The sequence below is a fragment of the Nansenia antarctica genome, assembly GCF_963989245.1.
Source record: "Nansenia antarctica genome assembly, chromosome: 1".
NCBI lineage: Eukaryota > Metazoa > Chordata > Actinopteri > Argentiniformes > Microstomatidae > Nansenia > Nansenia antarctica.
This window is the reverse complement of record NC_137674.1, coordinates 51,290,677-51,304,760: the sequence shown is the minus strand read 5'-3', so window position 1 is coordinate 51,304,760 and position 14,084 is coordinate 51,290,677. Positions and strand designations below refer to the sequence as shown.

General features: G+C 45.8%; 2 protein-coding genes across 2 annotated transcripts in view; one reads left to right on the top strand and one right to left on the bottom strand.

The window, feature by feature from the left end:
- Positions 1 to 3,109: 3,109 nt before the first annotated feature.
- On the top strand, positions 3,110 to 4,691 carry ankrd9 (ankyrin repeat domain 9). Its single transcript, XM_080535586.1, has one exon. The coding sequence runs from the start codon at positions 3,421 to 3,423 to the stop codon at positions 4,294 to 4,296; it is 876 nt and encodes a 291-aa protein (XP_080391712.1). The 5' UTR covers positions 3,110 to 3,420; the 3' UTR covers positions 4,297 to 4,691.
- A 3,385-nt stretch (positions 4,692 to 8,076) lies between these two features.
- The window catches only part of tecpr2 (tectonin beta-propeller repeat containing 2), a gene marked incomplete at both ends in the record, with an annotated part of 69,065 nt that continues 63,057 nt past the window's right edge, over positions 8,077 to 14,084 (bottom strand). The window contains one exon of the mRNA XM_080523867.1: positions 8,077 to 8,231. Coding sequence (XP_080379993.1) covers positions 8,077 to 8,231 — 155 coding nt within the window. The remainder of the gene's footprint in view (positions 8,232 to 14,084) is intronic.

The following is a 14,084-nucleotide window of genomic DNA, read 5'->3' as shown; positions in this document are numbered from 1 at the left end:
ATTCTAGCTGTTAATTTGTTGAGGTAATCTGAAGAAATGTCACCCCACGCTTCCTGAAGCACCTCCCACAAGTTGGATTGGCTTGATGGGCACTTCTTGCGTACCATACGGTCAAGCTGCTCCCACCACAGCTCAATGGGGTTGAGATCTGGTGACTCTGCTGGCCACTCCATTACAGACAGAATACTAGCTGCCTACTTCTTCCCTAAATAGTTCTTGCATAATTTGGAGGTGTGCTTTGGGTCATTGTCCTGTTGTAGGAGGAAATTGGCTCCAATCAAGCGCTGTCCACAGGGTATGGCATGGCGTTGCAAAATTGAGTGATAGCCTTCCTTATTCAAAATCCCTTTTACCTTACAAATCTCCCACGTTACCAGCACCAAAGCAGCCCCAGACCATTACATTACCTCCACCATGCTTGACAGAAGGCTTCAGGCACTCTTCCAGCATCTTTTCACTTGTTCTGCGTCTTCTCACAATTGTTCTTCTGTGTGATCCAAACACCTCAAACTTCGATTTGTCTGTCCATAACACTTCCCCTTCAATTCCTCTGTCCAATGTCTGTGTTCTTTTGCCCATATTAATCTTTTCCTTTTATTGGCCAGTCTCAGATATGGCTTTTTCTTTGCCACTCTGCCTAGAAGGCCAGCATCCCGGAGTCGCCTCTTCACTGTAGACGTTGACACTGGCGTTTTGCGGGTACCATTTAATGAAGCTGCCAGTTCAGGACCTGTGAGGCGTCTGTTTCTCAAACTAGAGACTCTAATGTACTTGTCTTCTTGCTCAGTTGTGCACCGGGGCCTCCCACTTCTCTTTCTACTCTGGTTAGAGCCTGTTTGTGCTGTTCTCTGAAGGGAGTAGTACACACTGTTGTAGGAAATGTTCAGTTTCTTGGCAATTTCTCACATGGAATAGCCTTAATTTCTAAGAACAAGAATAGACTGTCGAGTTTCATATGAAACTTCTCTTTTTCTGGCCATTTTGAGAGTATAATTGAACCCACAAATGTGATGCTCCAGATACTCAACTAGCTCAAAGGAAGGCCATTTGTACAACTTCTCTAACCAGCAAAACCGTTTTCAGCTGTGCTAACGTAATTGCACAAGGGTTTTCAAGGTTTTTCTAATCATCCATTCGTTTTTTAACGCGATTAGCAAACACAATGTACCATTAGAACACTGGAGTGACGGTTGCTGGAAATGGGCCTCTATACACCTATGTAGATATTCCATTAAAAACCAGATGTTTGCAGCTAGAATAGTCATTTTCCACATTAACAATGTATAGAGTGTATTTCTGATTAATTTAATGTTATCTTCATTGAAAAAAACTGTGATTTTCTTTTAAAAATAAGGACATTTCTAAGTGACCCCAAACTTTTGAACGGTAGTGTATATAATATAACAAATATTTTAATGACACTTTTATGACATGATACCATCATGATACCAAGTCTTACGTAAGTGAATCATCTAACCACCAGTCTTAGTCGTAGGAAAAAGTAATCTAAGCTCAATCCAGGGGCCATTGTCAGTCGTCGTGCTAGAAGAAGAAAGATTTTTTTTAAATATGATAGAGGAGAAACAGTACAGGGGGGTAGTAGATGTCTCAGGGGGGACAGTACAGGGGGGTAGTAGATGTCTCAGGAGAAACAGTACAGGGGGGTAGTAGATGTCTCAGGAGGGACAGTACAGGGGGGTAGTAGATGTCTCAGGAGGGACAGTACAGGGGGGGTAGTAGATGTCTCAGGAGACACAGTACAGGGGGGTAGTAGATGTCTCAGGAGGGACATTACAGGGGGGTAGTAGATGTCTCAGGAGAAACAGTACAGGGGGGCAGTAGATATTGTCTTTTTAAATGTTTTATCTATTTACTTCTTATATTTGCTTTTATTCATTGTAATTTTTATTTTCTTATGCTCCTCTTGCTGTATTTTTAAATAATGTATGTAAAGCACTTTGAATTGCCCCTGTTGTATGAAATGTGCTATACAAATAAACTTGCCTTGCCTTGCCTAGTAGATGTCTCAGGAGGGACAGTACAGGGGGTAGTAGATGTCTCAGGAGGGACAGTACAGGGGGTAGTAGATGTCTCAAGAGGGACAGATTGGTCTTTCTCCATCTCTCAATAATGACATGAATCTGTATGTCATCTTTGGCACAATTGTCGTTTAAATGTACAATTAACACCCATTGTCTTATCTAAATAAACATATGCAGATTTATGGACTAAACACAATGTTGCTCAAGTCCTTTACATGGCAGTAGGCTATTCTTTAGGCAGCAGTAGGCCATTCTGTCGGTCTATTCAAGGTTATTAACGACATGTAATGACGTGCTTTCACCAGACAGATGGCGTGATCCACCTCTCTCTCTCTCTCTCTCTCTCTCTCTCTCTCTCTCTCTCTCTCTCTCTCTCTCTCTCTCTCTCTCTCTCTCTCTCTCTCTCAAGCTACTATCAATCCATTTGACTTTTGCGTGAACTCATTAGCAGGTAATTTATGTACAAATATGTGTTAAAAGATGCGTTAAAAGATCCTCAAACGTTGTAGACATACAGTATCTCTTATTATTATAATGCTATTGGTGGTGGTAGGATGGCTTATACAGTGTTTTATATAGACTTATATTGCGCTTGATAGGCTTAAGTACTTGATGATACAACACGCTTGAATTGAATTCATGAAACAGTTGGGAGATATGCGTAATCTTTAGTATCATTTACGCAGTGAGTTTTTGTTTTTTTTGTTTTGTAGCAGGGACGCTCTCTATGCGCCAGACGCGAATTACATAACATGCGACCCACAACCAACTAAACATGTCACATGTGTCCTCTACACCGGCTTGTTCTGAATGTACTGTATGCAGCGCGAGGACACTCGATAGGGGCGATAGCGCGCGTCGTCTCCGCCCAAACAAATTGTTCACATTGCGCACTCAACAAATATGGAAAAGTTAAGGGCACTTTGTACTGGTGATGTCACATTCGATCTCCCCTCGGAAGCGTCATCAGCCAATGGGGATATGCGGTGACGCAGAGAGGGCGAGCAAAGAGGGCGGTCGCGGAGGTGGTTCCCTGGCCACCGCTGGGGTATTTAAACCTCCGATGGAGTTTGTAGCGGGGGTTTGAAGGAAGTCAATAAGGAACAAGACAGAAAACCCCCGACTGAAGGAAACATCGACCCTGACAACACACAGAAGACTCCTAACAGTTGTCGTCTGCTGCAATATTGTCGCTTTTTCCTGAGAAAACTTTTTGCTTTGTTGTTATGCAACCTTTCTAAACTGCACTGTCTAGTGCACAGTTTCTCCTCTAACTCCTTGTTTACTGTCTTGATGTAAACACAGATCTGACACAGAGGTGTTGATATCTGGCAAGAAGGACTTAGATTAAAAGAATAAGAAGGATTGGCTGAACGGGATGACAATGCCTATGAACGTGGGAGTGTTTGACAGTCACGCAGGGTATAAATCCGAGAAACAATGCCAAAGAACGTCCTTTGCTTTTTACCAAGCGGTCAGGGACCTGCTGCCCGTGTGGGTGCTGGAGGACATGCGAACTATGGAGGTGTTTCACTGGGAGGACGACGGGCGGGCGTGCGCCTTCTCCCCGTCGGAGGCTCTGCTCTACGCGCTGGTGCACGACCACCAACAATACGCACGCTACCTGCTCAATAGATACTCCGTCGGCGCGCTGGAGATGCCCAGCAGAAGTTTCTGCTGTTGCCAAGCGTCAACAACACCGCACCTCTCCGTCGCTGTCCGCTACAACCGCGTAACTATCCTCAAAATGATCATGGACTCAGTGAAAGACTTCTCCGAGAGTGCGCGCCACAGCTACCTGGACAGCCGCGGATGCGTTCACGTGGAAGGAGGGAAAGGCGCGCTGCATCTGGCCTGCGACCTGGTGCGACCCGAGTGTCTGGTCCTGTTGCTAGGGCACGGCGCCTGTCCTTACGTTACCGACCACACCGGGAACACTCCCCTGGACTGCCTGCTCAGTCAGATGTGCCAGGGGGAGCCTGACATGCGCAGGAAGCACGTCTGTCTGGGTTACCTCATCCTCTTCATGCCCAAGGTTGATTTCGCGATGAAGAGACAGTTGAAGGACAATGCTGCGCTGTGGCAGAGCCTAATCGGGGAACAGGCCTTCCATTGGCTCTCAGGACTGTCCCCTCCCTCCCTGTTTGTCCAGTCCATGCAGACGTTGACCCAGTCCATACCCGGGGAGCAGCTAGACTCACTACCCGACTTCCTCAAACCACTGGACTTCAAGCTTCACCAGTACCAGGACTGATAAACTCTGTTTCATGGTTGATAAACTCAGGACACTTAAAAAAGACGTAAAGGCGTGTTGTGGGCAAATAAGTGAATAGCTGGAGAAATGTATACAATGTATAAACATGTGACTGTAAATAGTGAAACAACTCAAGTACCTCAGTAGGTTCTGGTTGAAAAACACTTGACTTCAGGTTGCACTAGTTTCATGGTTGTTACAGAATCTCAGGACTCCTAGATTGAACAAATTAGGCTTGTGTGAATAGATTGAGAGTGAATGTACATTACACTAACTGTAAATAGTGAAAAGACCTCAACAGATTTTTTTTGTTTAAAACCAATGCACTTTAGAATGTATAGTTTTTTTAGTGTGAATGAGTGACTTGAACAGTGTTGATCATGTTTGTGATGTAAATAAACACTATTGAATATAAAGCATAATTTGTGCTGGTCTTCTGTTAAGTGTGGCTGTGAAACCTGCATGACTGCCCGAGTTAGCAGTTTCTGCCGGTGACTTAAGTAAACAAATCTGGACTGGGGTTTACATTCTCTCATGGGGGGGGGGGGTATTCCATCAACGTCGCTAAAGGAAAATACAGGCTTTTCTTTCTGAGAGGGGCAGTCCCACTCATATGTTTCAGTTTATTGGACAGATACAGGAAAGTAAGGAGAAGAAGGGAGAGAGAGAGGTCATGTCAGCAGTGCATGGGCCGGATTAGAACCCATACCGACATGGGCATATGTGTGCACTGTAGACCGCCGTGCTAGACCACCCCAGGCCACAATTCAGGATTATTTTGATGTTTCACAAGACATTGATGGAATACCCCCCCCCCCCCCCCCCATGTCCACAACCTGCTTTGGGGAGGAGAGGCGTTTCCACTCTCTCCTGGTCCACAGCCTGCTGGAGTACCATGCAGCCATCTTAACTGGTGTGGTAAACTGGGTGAACTATCCCCTAAGGAGGTCATGCAGCAGCAGCATTAGCCCACCAGGGCCTCTAAAGAGGTCACATCATCAGACAGACCAACTGTTCTGTAAACATCTTTATTAAGGAAGTTCATACTGAGGAAATGCATGGAATATTATTACAACAGCATTCAGCATTTTTAACCAGTGAATTTAACATTAGCATTGTGCATCCCATAAAATAGGCCTATAGATAAACAAAGAAGGGCTCCTGAGCCCCAGTCCCAGCCAGGGTGCTCTGGCGTACCTCGGTACCGATGTCAGTTATCCAACGGTCGACGCAGCTACGCGCCGCCGACGTAAACAACAGGTGTGACTTCCTGCTTCCAGTCTTCCAGTCAGAATTCGACCCAGACTGCCCTCATTGGTTCTTAAGAGCCTTCCCCTCGAGACACACCCGCGTTGGGAAGATCCAATCGTGTGTCTCCCCGCAGGGGGGGGGGACTGGTGTTCAGAAGCCGAGGTGCAGAGTACAGCAGGGGAGGCTGGTGGAGGGAGACATGGGAGGACAGGCTCGTTGTAATGCATGGGACGGAATGAGTGAATGGTAGTGATCACACATGTTTGGTTGGCTATACCCTTCCTTATTCCGTCCCGTGTGTCACAACGAGCCTGTCCTCCGACGTCAGCCTCCGCCAGCCTCCCCTGTGGCGTTAGAGAGCAGCAGTAACATGATATCTTGGGAGGCTTAATGCGGAACCCCGGAGGAGTTCTATTAAGGTTGGTTAGCATGGTAAATATGGTCAGCTCTGGACTACTTTAAGACACAGTAAGTAACGTTCACAAACACCACATCGTCACGAAGCAGAGATGGAACTGTTGCGGATGAGAGTTCTGAGAGTGTTCTGTTTCTAATTACCGGGTTCCCTTTTTTTTTTTTTTTTTTTTTACAGTATTTGGATAAAAAGACGCGTCGGCTCCAACTTTAACACCTTACTTCTCTTGGATGTTTGTGAATTCAGAGCGGATGAATTAGTTTGCCGGTTTCCCTTTCTGGTTGTTATAGAAAACCCTGGTGTTAGAAATCTACCAGCTCCGACAGGGCAGGGCTGTGAGTCCCTTCCGTAGGTCACATGACTCCACAGTAAAAAAAAGGAAGCATCGTTGAATCCAGCGGAGGCTAGCGGAGGTAGAAATCGGAGGACGATTGCATGGATGGAATATATGATACGAACCCTGTCCTCTGATTTCTACCTCCGCCAGCCTCCCCCTGATGGAATCAGTGCATGGTACAGTACCACCACAGAGAGACCAGGGTGGTCTTTACTCTCACGGTCTTGCGACAGGGTGGAGGTCGTTCCTACGCGGCGCTCGGAGCCTCCACCATAACGTTTTACACACGACTAAGATCATTGGTTGGTCAACTTCTCCACTCACGATACTTACATTCACATGTTAACACCCGTGTTCACTTCCATGTGCTACACCTACTGTGTATGTTCCACATGCATCACTATCTACAGTAGAAAGACTTCATGTACCCTTGTGTGTCCTGTCCTTTCATTCTAGTTCCCTTTCGATTACAACATCAAATAACTGAAACTGACAGGATACGATGATTTCATATCATGTGATTGAATCTGAACTAGAGCAGCTCAGCTTACACAAGCCTGGAGGTTTTCCCTCTGTTCCCTCTTAGAGCGTCTTTGAGTTGAAGTGCTGTGGGATATATCCTACATATCACTGTGTTTCTAACATAACCAGTGGCATGTCCCTTTTAAGACGATGCTAGCTAGACATTTTAAAAATAAAAATAAAAAATGTACCAAAAAAATCGAATACATTTCCATTTTAAAATAAAATCAAAACATAAAAAGGAAGTTGAAACAGTAGTGTTGGCTGGCGGAGTTACACTCTCTAAGGTGCAAACTCCCTAAACTAAAATTAAATAAATAAAACAAATCGCTGCCCTAGAAGTACACAACATCAAACAATAAGAAATTAATAAATAAGCTTGTTTAAATTCCACAGAGATTGGTTCTCGAGGGGAGGGGTTGGTTGTCGAGGAGGGGGGGGGGGGTTGGTTGAGGAGGGGGGGGCAGAGAGTAAACACTGGCGGGATATCAACAATGGTCCAGTAATAATGATTCAACAGAGACACAGTCTGACACAGACACACACCCTGTCCTGTTCCCTTGCACCCTGTTCCCCTCGGCTGGCCACCCAGGCTTGGGACACCAGGGAAGGCTGGCGGAGGACACCAGGGGAGGCTGGCGGAGTTAGGACACCAGGGGAGGCTGGCGGAGGTAGGACACCAGGGGAGGTTGGCGGAGGTAGCTTGATACCGCTCCTCATTCCTTTCCATGCATTACACAAAGAGGCCCGTCCTCCGATTTCTACATCCGCCAGCCTCCCCTGCTGTACGCCCAGTAGGCCTCCACTGGCAACACAGGTTCTGTACGCCCGGTACCCTAACCCTAACCCAGTACTGGTTCATATAGAACAGAACCAGTACAACTAAAGAGGTCCATATCTCAACCGTCCTCCTCAAAGCATCGTCCGTCAGTACCGCTGGCCCAGACAAGTACTGGGCCCAGATGGGGGGGGGGGGTCACTGCACGATGCTATAACATAGCCATCCGCTACGCCAGCTCACTCCTAGATTACAGTATGTACAGTACATCAGGTTACAACTTCATAAACACAGGAGTTAAAGTGCCCGCTAACAAAAATAAAAAACGAAAAACAAAAGAGAAACGTCAACTTCACTCAAGTGAATAAAACAGTGCTTAATACTGGAAGTGGTTTCACTTGGAAGTGTGGAGTTGGGGAGGAGGTGGGGGAGGGGAGGGGGGGGTGGGGAGGAGGATGTGACGCAGCGTTTTTGTTTTTAGATGACCTCCCACTCGTCCTCCAGGTCCTCTCCGCTGTGGGAGCCCGTGTTGGCGTGGTGGGCCGGGGCGGCGTTGTGGACCAGGGTCTTGGTGAGACGGTGGCTGAGGCCGCCCGACACGCACACGGCCCACAGCTCGTCCAGGGGCGTCACTGTGGGGGGTGGGGGGGGGGGGGAGACAAGTCAGAAACACCACAACAAGGCTGTGGGGACGGCCCAAGGATGCTCTGTGTTACCCTGGTTCACACTACGGAGCTGAGCTGAGCTGGGCTGAGCTGTACTGAGCTGAGCTGTCCTGGGCTGAGCTGGGCTGAGCTGAGCTGTACTGGGCTGAGCTGAGCTGTCCTGGGCTGAGCTGAGCTGAGCTGTACTGGGCTGGGCTGAGCTATACTGGGCTGTATGGGCTGAGTTGTACTGGGCTATACTGAGCTGAGCTGTACTGGGCTGTACTGGGCTGAGCTGAGCTGTACTGGGCTGTACTGGGCTGTACTGGTCTGAGCTGTACTGGGCTGTTCTGGGCTGAGCTGAGCTGAGCTGTACTGGGCTGAGCTGAGCTATACTGGGCTGTACTGGGCTGAGCTGAGCTGGTTATGCTGCCCACCAGACACGCTGGAACAGCGGTGGAAAAAATAAGTGTGTTAAGGACAGTGTATTAGAGGACAGTGTGTTAGAGGACAGTGTGTTAAAGGACAGAGTGTTAGAGGACAGTGTGTTAGAGGACAGTGTGTTAGAGGACAGTGTGTTAGAGGACAGTGTGTTAGAGGACAGTGTGTTAGAGGACAGTGTGTTAGAGGACAGTGTGTTAGAGGACAGTGTGTTAGAGGACAGTGTGTTAAAGGACAGTGTGTTAGAGCACAGTGTGTTAAAGGACAGTGTGTTAAAGGACAGTGTGTTAGAGGACAGTGTGTTAAAGGACAGTGTGTTAGAGGACAGTGTGTTAAAGGACAGTGTTAAAGGACAGTGTGTTAGAGGACAGTGTGTTAAAGGACAGTGTTAAAGGACAGTGTGTTAGAGGACAGTGTGTTAAAGGACAGTGTTAAAGGACAGTGTGTTAGAGGACAGTGTGTTAAAGGACAGTGTTAAAGGACAGTGTGTTAGAGGACAGTGTGTTAAAGGACAGTGTTAAAGGACAGTGTGTTAAAGGACAGTGTGTTAAAGGACAGTGTGTTAAAGGACAGTGTTAAAGGACAGTGTGTTAGAGGACAGTGTGTTAAAGGACAGTGTTAAAGGACAGTGTGTTAGAGGACAGTGTGTTAAAGGACAGTGTTAAAGGACAGTGTGTTAGAGGACAGTGTGTTAAAGGACAGTGTTAAAGGACAGTGTGTTAGAGGACAGTGTGTTAGAGGACAGTGTGTTAGAGGACAGTGTGTTAAAGGACAGTGTTAAAGGACAGTGTGTTAGAGGACAGTGTGTTAGAGGACAGTGTGTTAGAGGACAGTGTGTTAAATGACAGTGTGTTAGAGGACAGTGTGTTAAAAGACATATCCAGGCCAGCACAGTACAGTTCAGATAAGGTCAGGCCAGGTCAGGTCAGCCCCGTCGTGTGTAAAGCCCCTGAATCCCCCTCTGTACTAAACACTGAACACACACACACACACACAACAGAGACCACCGACAACCATCACAGCTGCTCCGACACTCAAACAAGGCGAGTTCGAGTTTTTAATTCAATAAATAATGTTATACAACAGTTAGTTCCGACCAAGTAATTTGATTGGACAAGAGGCATTTCATGAGTGCTGATATACAGTATAACAGCACTGGGACTTTTAACTGTATCACTCCGAAATGACCGTTAATACAAAGTAGCTAGCCTGCAGATGTTTGTGTTCAGGTTACTAGGCAACAGTCCAGTTGCGGAACTATTTTTTGTTGACGGAGCCAAAATAAATGATTAAATAAACAAACAAATCATAATCTGTTGTCACTTATTACTGTTAACTAATAAATTGCGCTGTAGAACTGTTGTATAAAAGCAATATCACACTCGAGGTTGTGCTGTTATACTGAATATCAGCACGGCTGTGATTGTCTTCTACTCGGCATGCGGCCTCGTACCTACGACCCAATCACAGCCGTGCTGATATTCAGTATAACAGCACTCCCTCTCGTGTGATATTGCTTAAATAACAAATCCATATGATTATTGGAGCGGTTCAGGAGGAGTGAAAGGGGAAGGTTGGAGCCGTCAGGCCAGCGTCAGGGTTAACGGGGGAGGAGACAAGCAGCACAGACGATAACCCAACAATAAACACCTAGATTAATGGAGGCTGTGTCTCACCCTGAACCCCTCTGTACAGACGTGTCTGACTGTCTGCCAGGGTCTGGGAGAGCACAAGGAGCCAGGAAACTGCACTTAATAATAACAATGTTTTGTTATATAACAACAGTGTGTGTGTGTGTATGTGTGTGTGACTTTATGTGTGTGTGTGTGTGTGTGTGTGTGTGTGTGTTTGTGTGTGAGCATGTGACTTTGTATGTGTGTTTGTGTGACTTTGTGTGTATGTGTTTGTGTATGTGTGTGACTGTGTGTGTGTGAGTGTGTGCATGTGACTTTAGCCCAATGCACACAGCGTGCGATTTCTGTTGCACGACAACATTCCATTTTGAAGTTTGAATGGAAGTCTATGAGAAAATCGCATCCCAATGCACACAGCCCCGATTTTAATCGCACGGCGAAAATTCGATTCCATTCATGACAACAATGGAAGTTGTCGTGCAACAGAAATCGCACGCTGTGTGCATTGGGCTTTTGTATGTGTCTTTGTGTGAGTTTTGTGTATGTTTTTATGTGTGTATGTGTTTGTGTGACTTTGTGTGTATGTGTGTGTGTGTGTATGTGTATATCTGTTTGTTTGTGTGTGTGTGTGTGTGTGCATGTGACTTTGTATGTGTGTTTGTATATGTGTATATCTGTTTGTTTGTGTGTGTGTGTGTGTGTGTGTGTGTGTGCATGTGACCTTTTCTGTGTTTGTGTGTGTGTGTGTTTGTGTGTGTGTGTGTGTGTGTAGTCTTCCCTGGTCCAGCACCAGACTGTGTAACACTCCAGACGGGCACACAGTGTTCTCATGCAGGGGGGCAGGGGGGCATTCACCTCAGGAATAGAACATCACAGAACTCTCTGTCTCCATGTCTGCAGCATTTACAAAGTGTTCCAGGCAAGCCGGGGGTATAAATAGCATGTGTCTTCTGTCATTGACTTGAGGTGCGCTTGATTTAGCTTACTAACGGCCAAGCTCCACCATGGCCATCGAGCGTTGCGTCAAGTGTGCGTTGCGTCCGGAATTGGGATCAAATGCATTTGGCGCTTTTCCACTACAGGGCTAGCCCGGGTCAGGCACGGCACGGCACGGCAAAATAGTTCTTGTTCGGGATGGGTAGCGAAAGTTGGGGAAAGGTACTTTTTTGCCAGGCTGCGTGTGACGTGTGACGCTGCACACCGTTGATTGGTCAATGGAAATCGTCATCCCATGTTCATAGATTTCTTCTCTAACCGCCATCTTTAAATACCACAACAGATTTCGCTCTCGGAAAATGTCACTTACTGTTTCTGTAATAACTTATTAATAAAGATTAGAATAATTATGCTAACCATCGTATTATCTTAGTTTAATGTCATTTCAATGCATCACAGAACTTTTATTTACAACAAGCATAACAAAAAATATCTATTCTTGCCAATTCCTTATTACCAGTGGAAAGGGGGACGGCTAAAACACTTTGGGCCGGTTTCACAGACAAGGCTTAAGCCTAGTCCTGGACTAAATCACACTTTCAATGTAAAATCTGCATTGAAGATGTTTTTTAGTCCAGGATTAGGCTTAAGCCTTGTCTGTGAAACTGGCCCTTTGAATGGAATAGATAGGACTTTCCGTTCAATGGAGGAAGCATGATACTCGCGCAGAGTTCATCTCGCTTTCCCCCCCGTTGATGTATTAAACAATCTAAGCAATCTAATCAGAGCAGTTGTTATTGTGTAATATTATTGATGGATGTGCCATTTTTGATGGAGAGCAGTGAGCGGATGACTGGATGTGAGCATGTATTTGACTAATGCCGATAGATTCGCGTCTTGCTCCGAAACCGGAGCTGTCTACAGCGGATTCTACAGCGTTCCTTCAAACTACCGTAATTCATGAACTATATGCCCAATCTAAAAAATTCAAACAGTTTCTGAAAGCAGAGAAGTTGCACTTTTTGAACAGTTGAACTTTTTTAGGCTTATTACGGTAGTTCACCAACAAAAAAAGCACAGTGCTCAACGTGTCAGGAGAAATAAAAATAGAATCGTGTCGGCATTTCCCTGGTTGCGAGATCTAAACTAGTCTACTAGAACTGAAAGCGGCAAGTAACAGGCACTTAACGTTACATGTTGTAAGGCTGATCTGTGCACGATAGTGCTGCATTTTGACATAATTCTTATCGCATTTCCCCCCGCTGATCTGTATAGCGGGGGGGAATCTTATGACACGTAACTCCTCCTACAGTCCCGGGTCGTTCCTGTATAGTGGAAAACGTCTCGTACCCAGAACTGTTCAAAAGCGTGCTGAGGCGAGCCGAGCCGAGCCGGGCCCGGTAGTGGAAAAGCGCCAATTGTAATCAATGAAAGGTGCTCCACTTGCTGCGTTGCGTCAGCGTTGCGTCAGCGTTGCGTCAGCGTTGCGTCAGCGTTGCGTCCGATGGCTCCGTCAAAAGTCAAAATTCGGCGAAGTTTGATTTTTGACGGCGGACGCATGCATCACAATGAGATCAATTTTATATTGACTAGTGAACTTGCAAACAACACTCTCACTCGAAGGGGAGAAGAAGTGAAACTTATTGTGTCAACAATATGTCGTTTTCGGGTTTTTTCATAACACCAACTTTCAAGTTTTAAACTCGATATAATAAACAACAGTTTAACGATCACTAAACACTTATAATTTGTGTATTGGATTCACTATTCTCGTTTGCCAGAGGCTACCGGTAAGGGAGGGTTGACTTGTAAACATACTTTCGTTTTAGCTTGTGTTCAAAAGCAAGAACTGTGTGTTCATCTAATTGTGTGTAGTTATGTGTTTTTAGCATGTCGATGTTCTCCCAGTATGTTGTCATGTTATTAAAATACAGTTTAGACCTTCGTAGCGATGTGTTTTGTTAGCCGCTAGCTGTTAGCAGCGTTCGTAGCTGTGGCTGCGTTTCGAGTCACTTTTCTCCCATTCAGTGTTTGAGGTGCACCAACATTCAAATACGCCTGTCGTGTTCAATCTTTCTCCGATTTCAATGTATGACACATCATTTGAAAGCTTACAATCTGTAGTTTAAGCACATGTAAAAACTGAAAAATTACTCCCTTCTGGTTGCACATTTCACCAGGAGCTGTCACATATTGATTGTTGGTTACAATTGTATAGCCTATTGGTTGTTTTCTTGTTTTGCTCTGTTTGTAGTCTACTTGATGTATTTTTTATCAGCTGTTAAATCACCACAGCGGTTAATCCACTAATAGAGATAATACCAGATTGAAAAAGCTTGTAGCCAACTATTCTATAGCTCGTGGTCGCAGCTATTGCAAATTGCTATTCACGCGAGTCAGCTGTGAATCACCACAGGTCCTTGACGCTTGTTGCAAAAATGGATGACGAACGGCTGATACTTGAGGTGGAAAAATATATATTTTTATATGCGACAAATGACGGTGGAGCAGGTAGAACGTTGACGGTGACGCAACGCTCATGTGGAGCATGGACAACGGGAAGTTGACGCAACGCCGATGGCGAGGTGACGCAACGCATTAGGTGGAGCTTGGACGTAAGGGGGCCAGAGAGGCGGGGTTTGCCCCTTTTGGGACTTTTCCATTGATTCCATTGGCCTAGGCTGAGCTCTATCAAGCGCGCCTACAGTAGTTGGGAGAAAAACACTCTGATCAGGTATTCCTCTTTCGAGAAATGTGACACTGTATGTCTGTACAGCTAATGTATTGTATTGATAGGTGTCTTCTCTCTGTGTGTGTGTATGAGTGTGTG

Excerpts from the sequence above, each read along its gene's own strand:
- ankrd9 (XM_080535586.1), top strand. The coding sequence starts at position 3,421 with ATGACAATGCCTATGAACGTGGGAGTGTTTGACAGTCACGCAGGGTAT.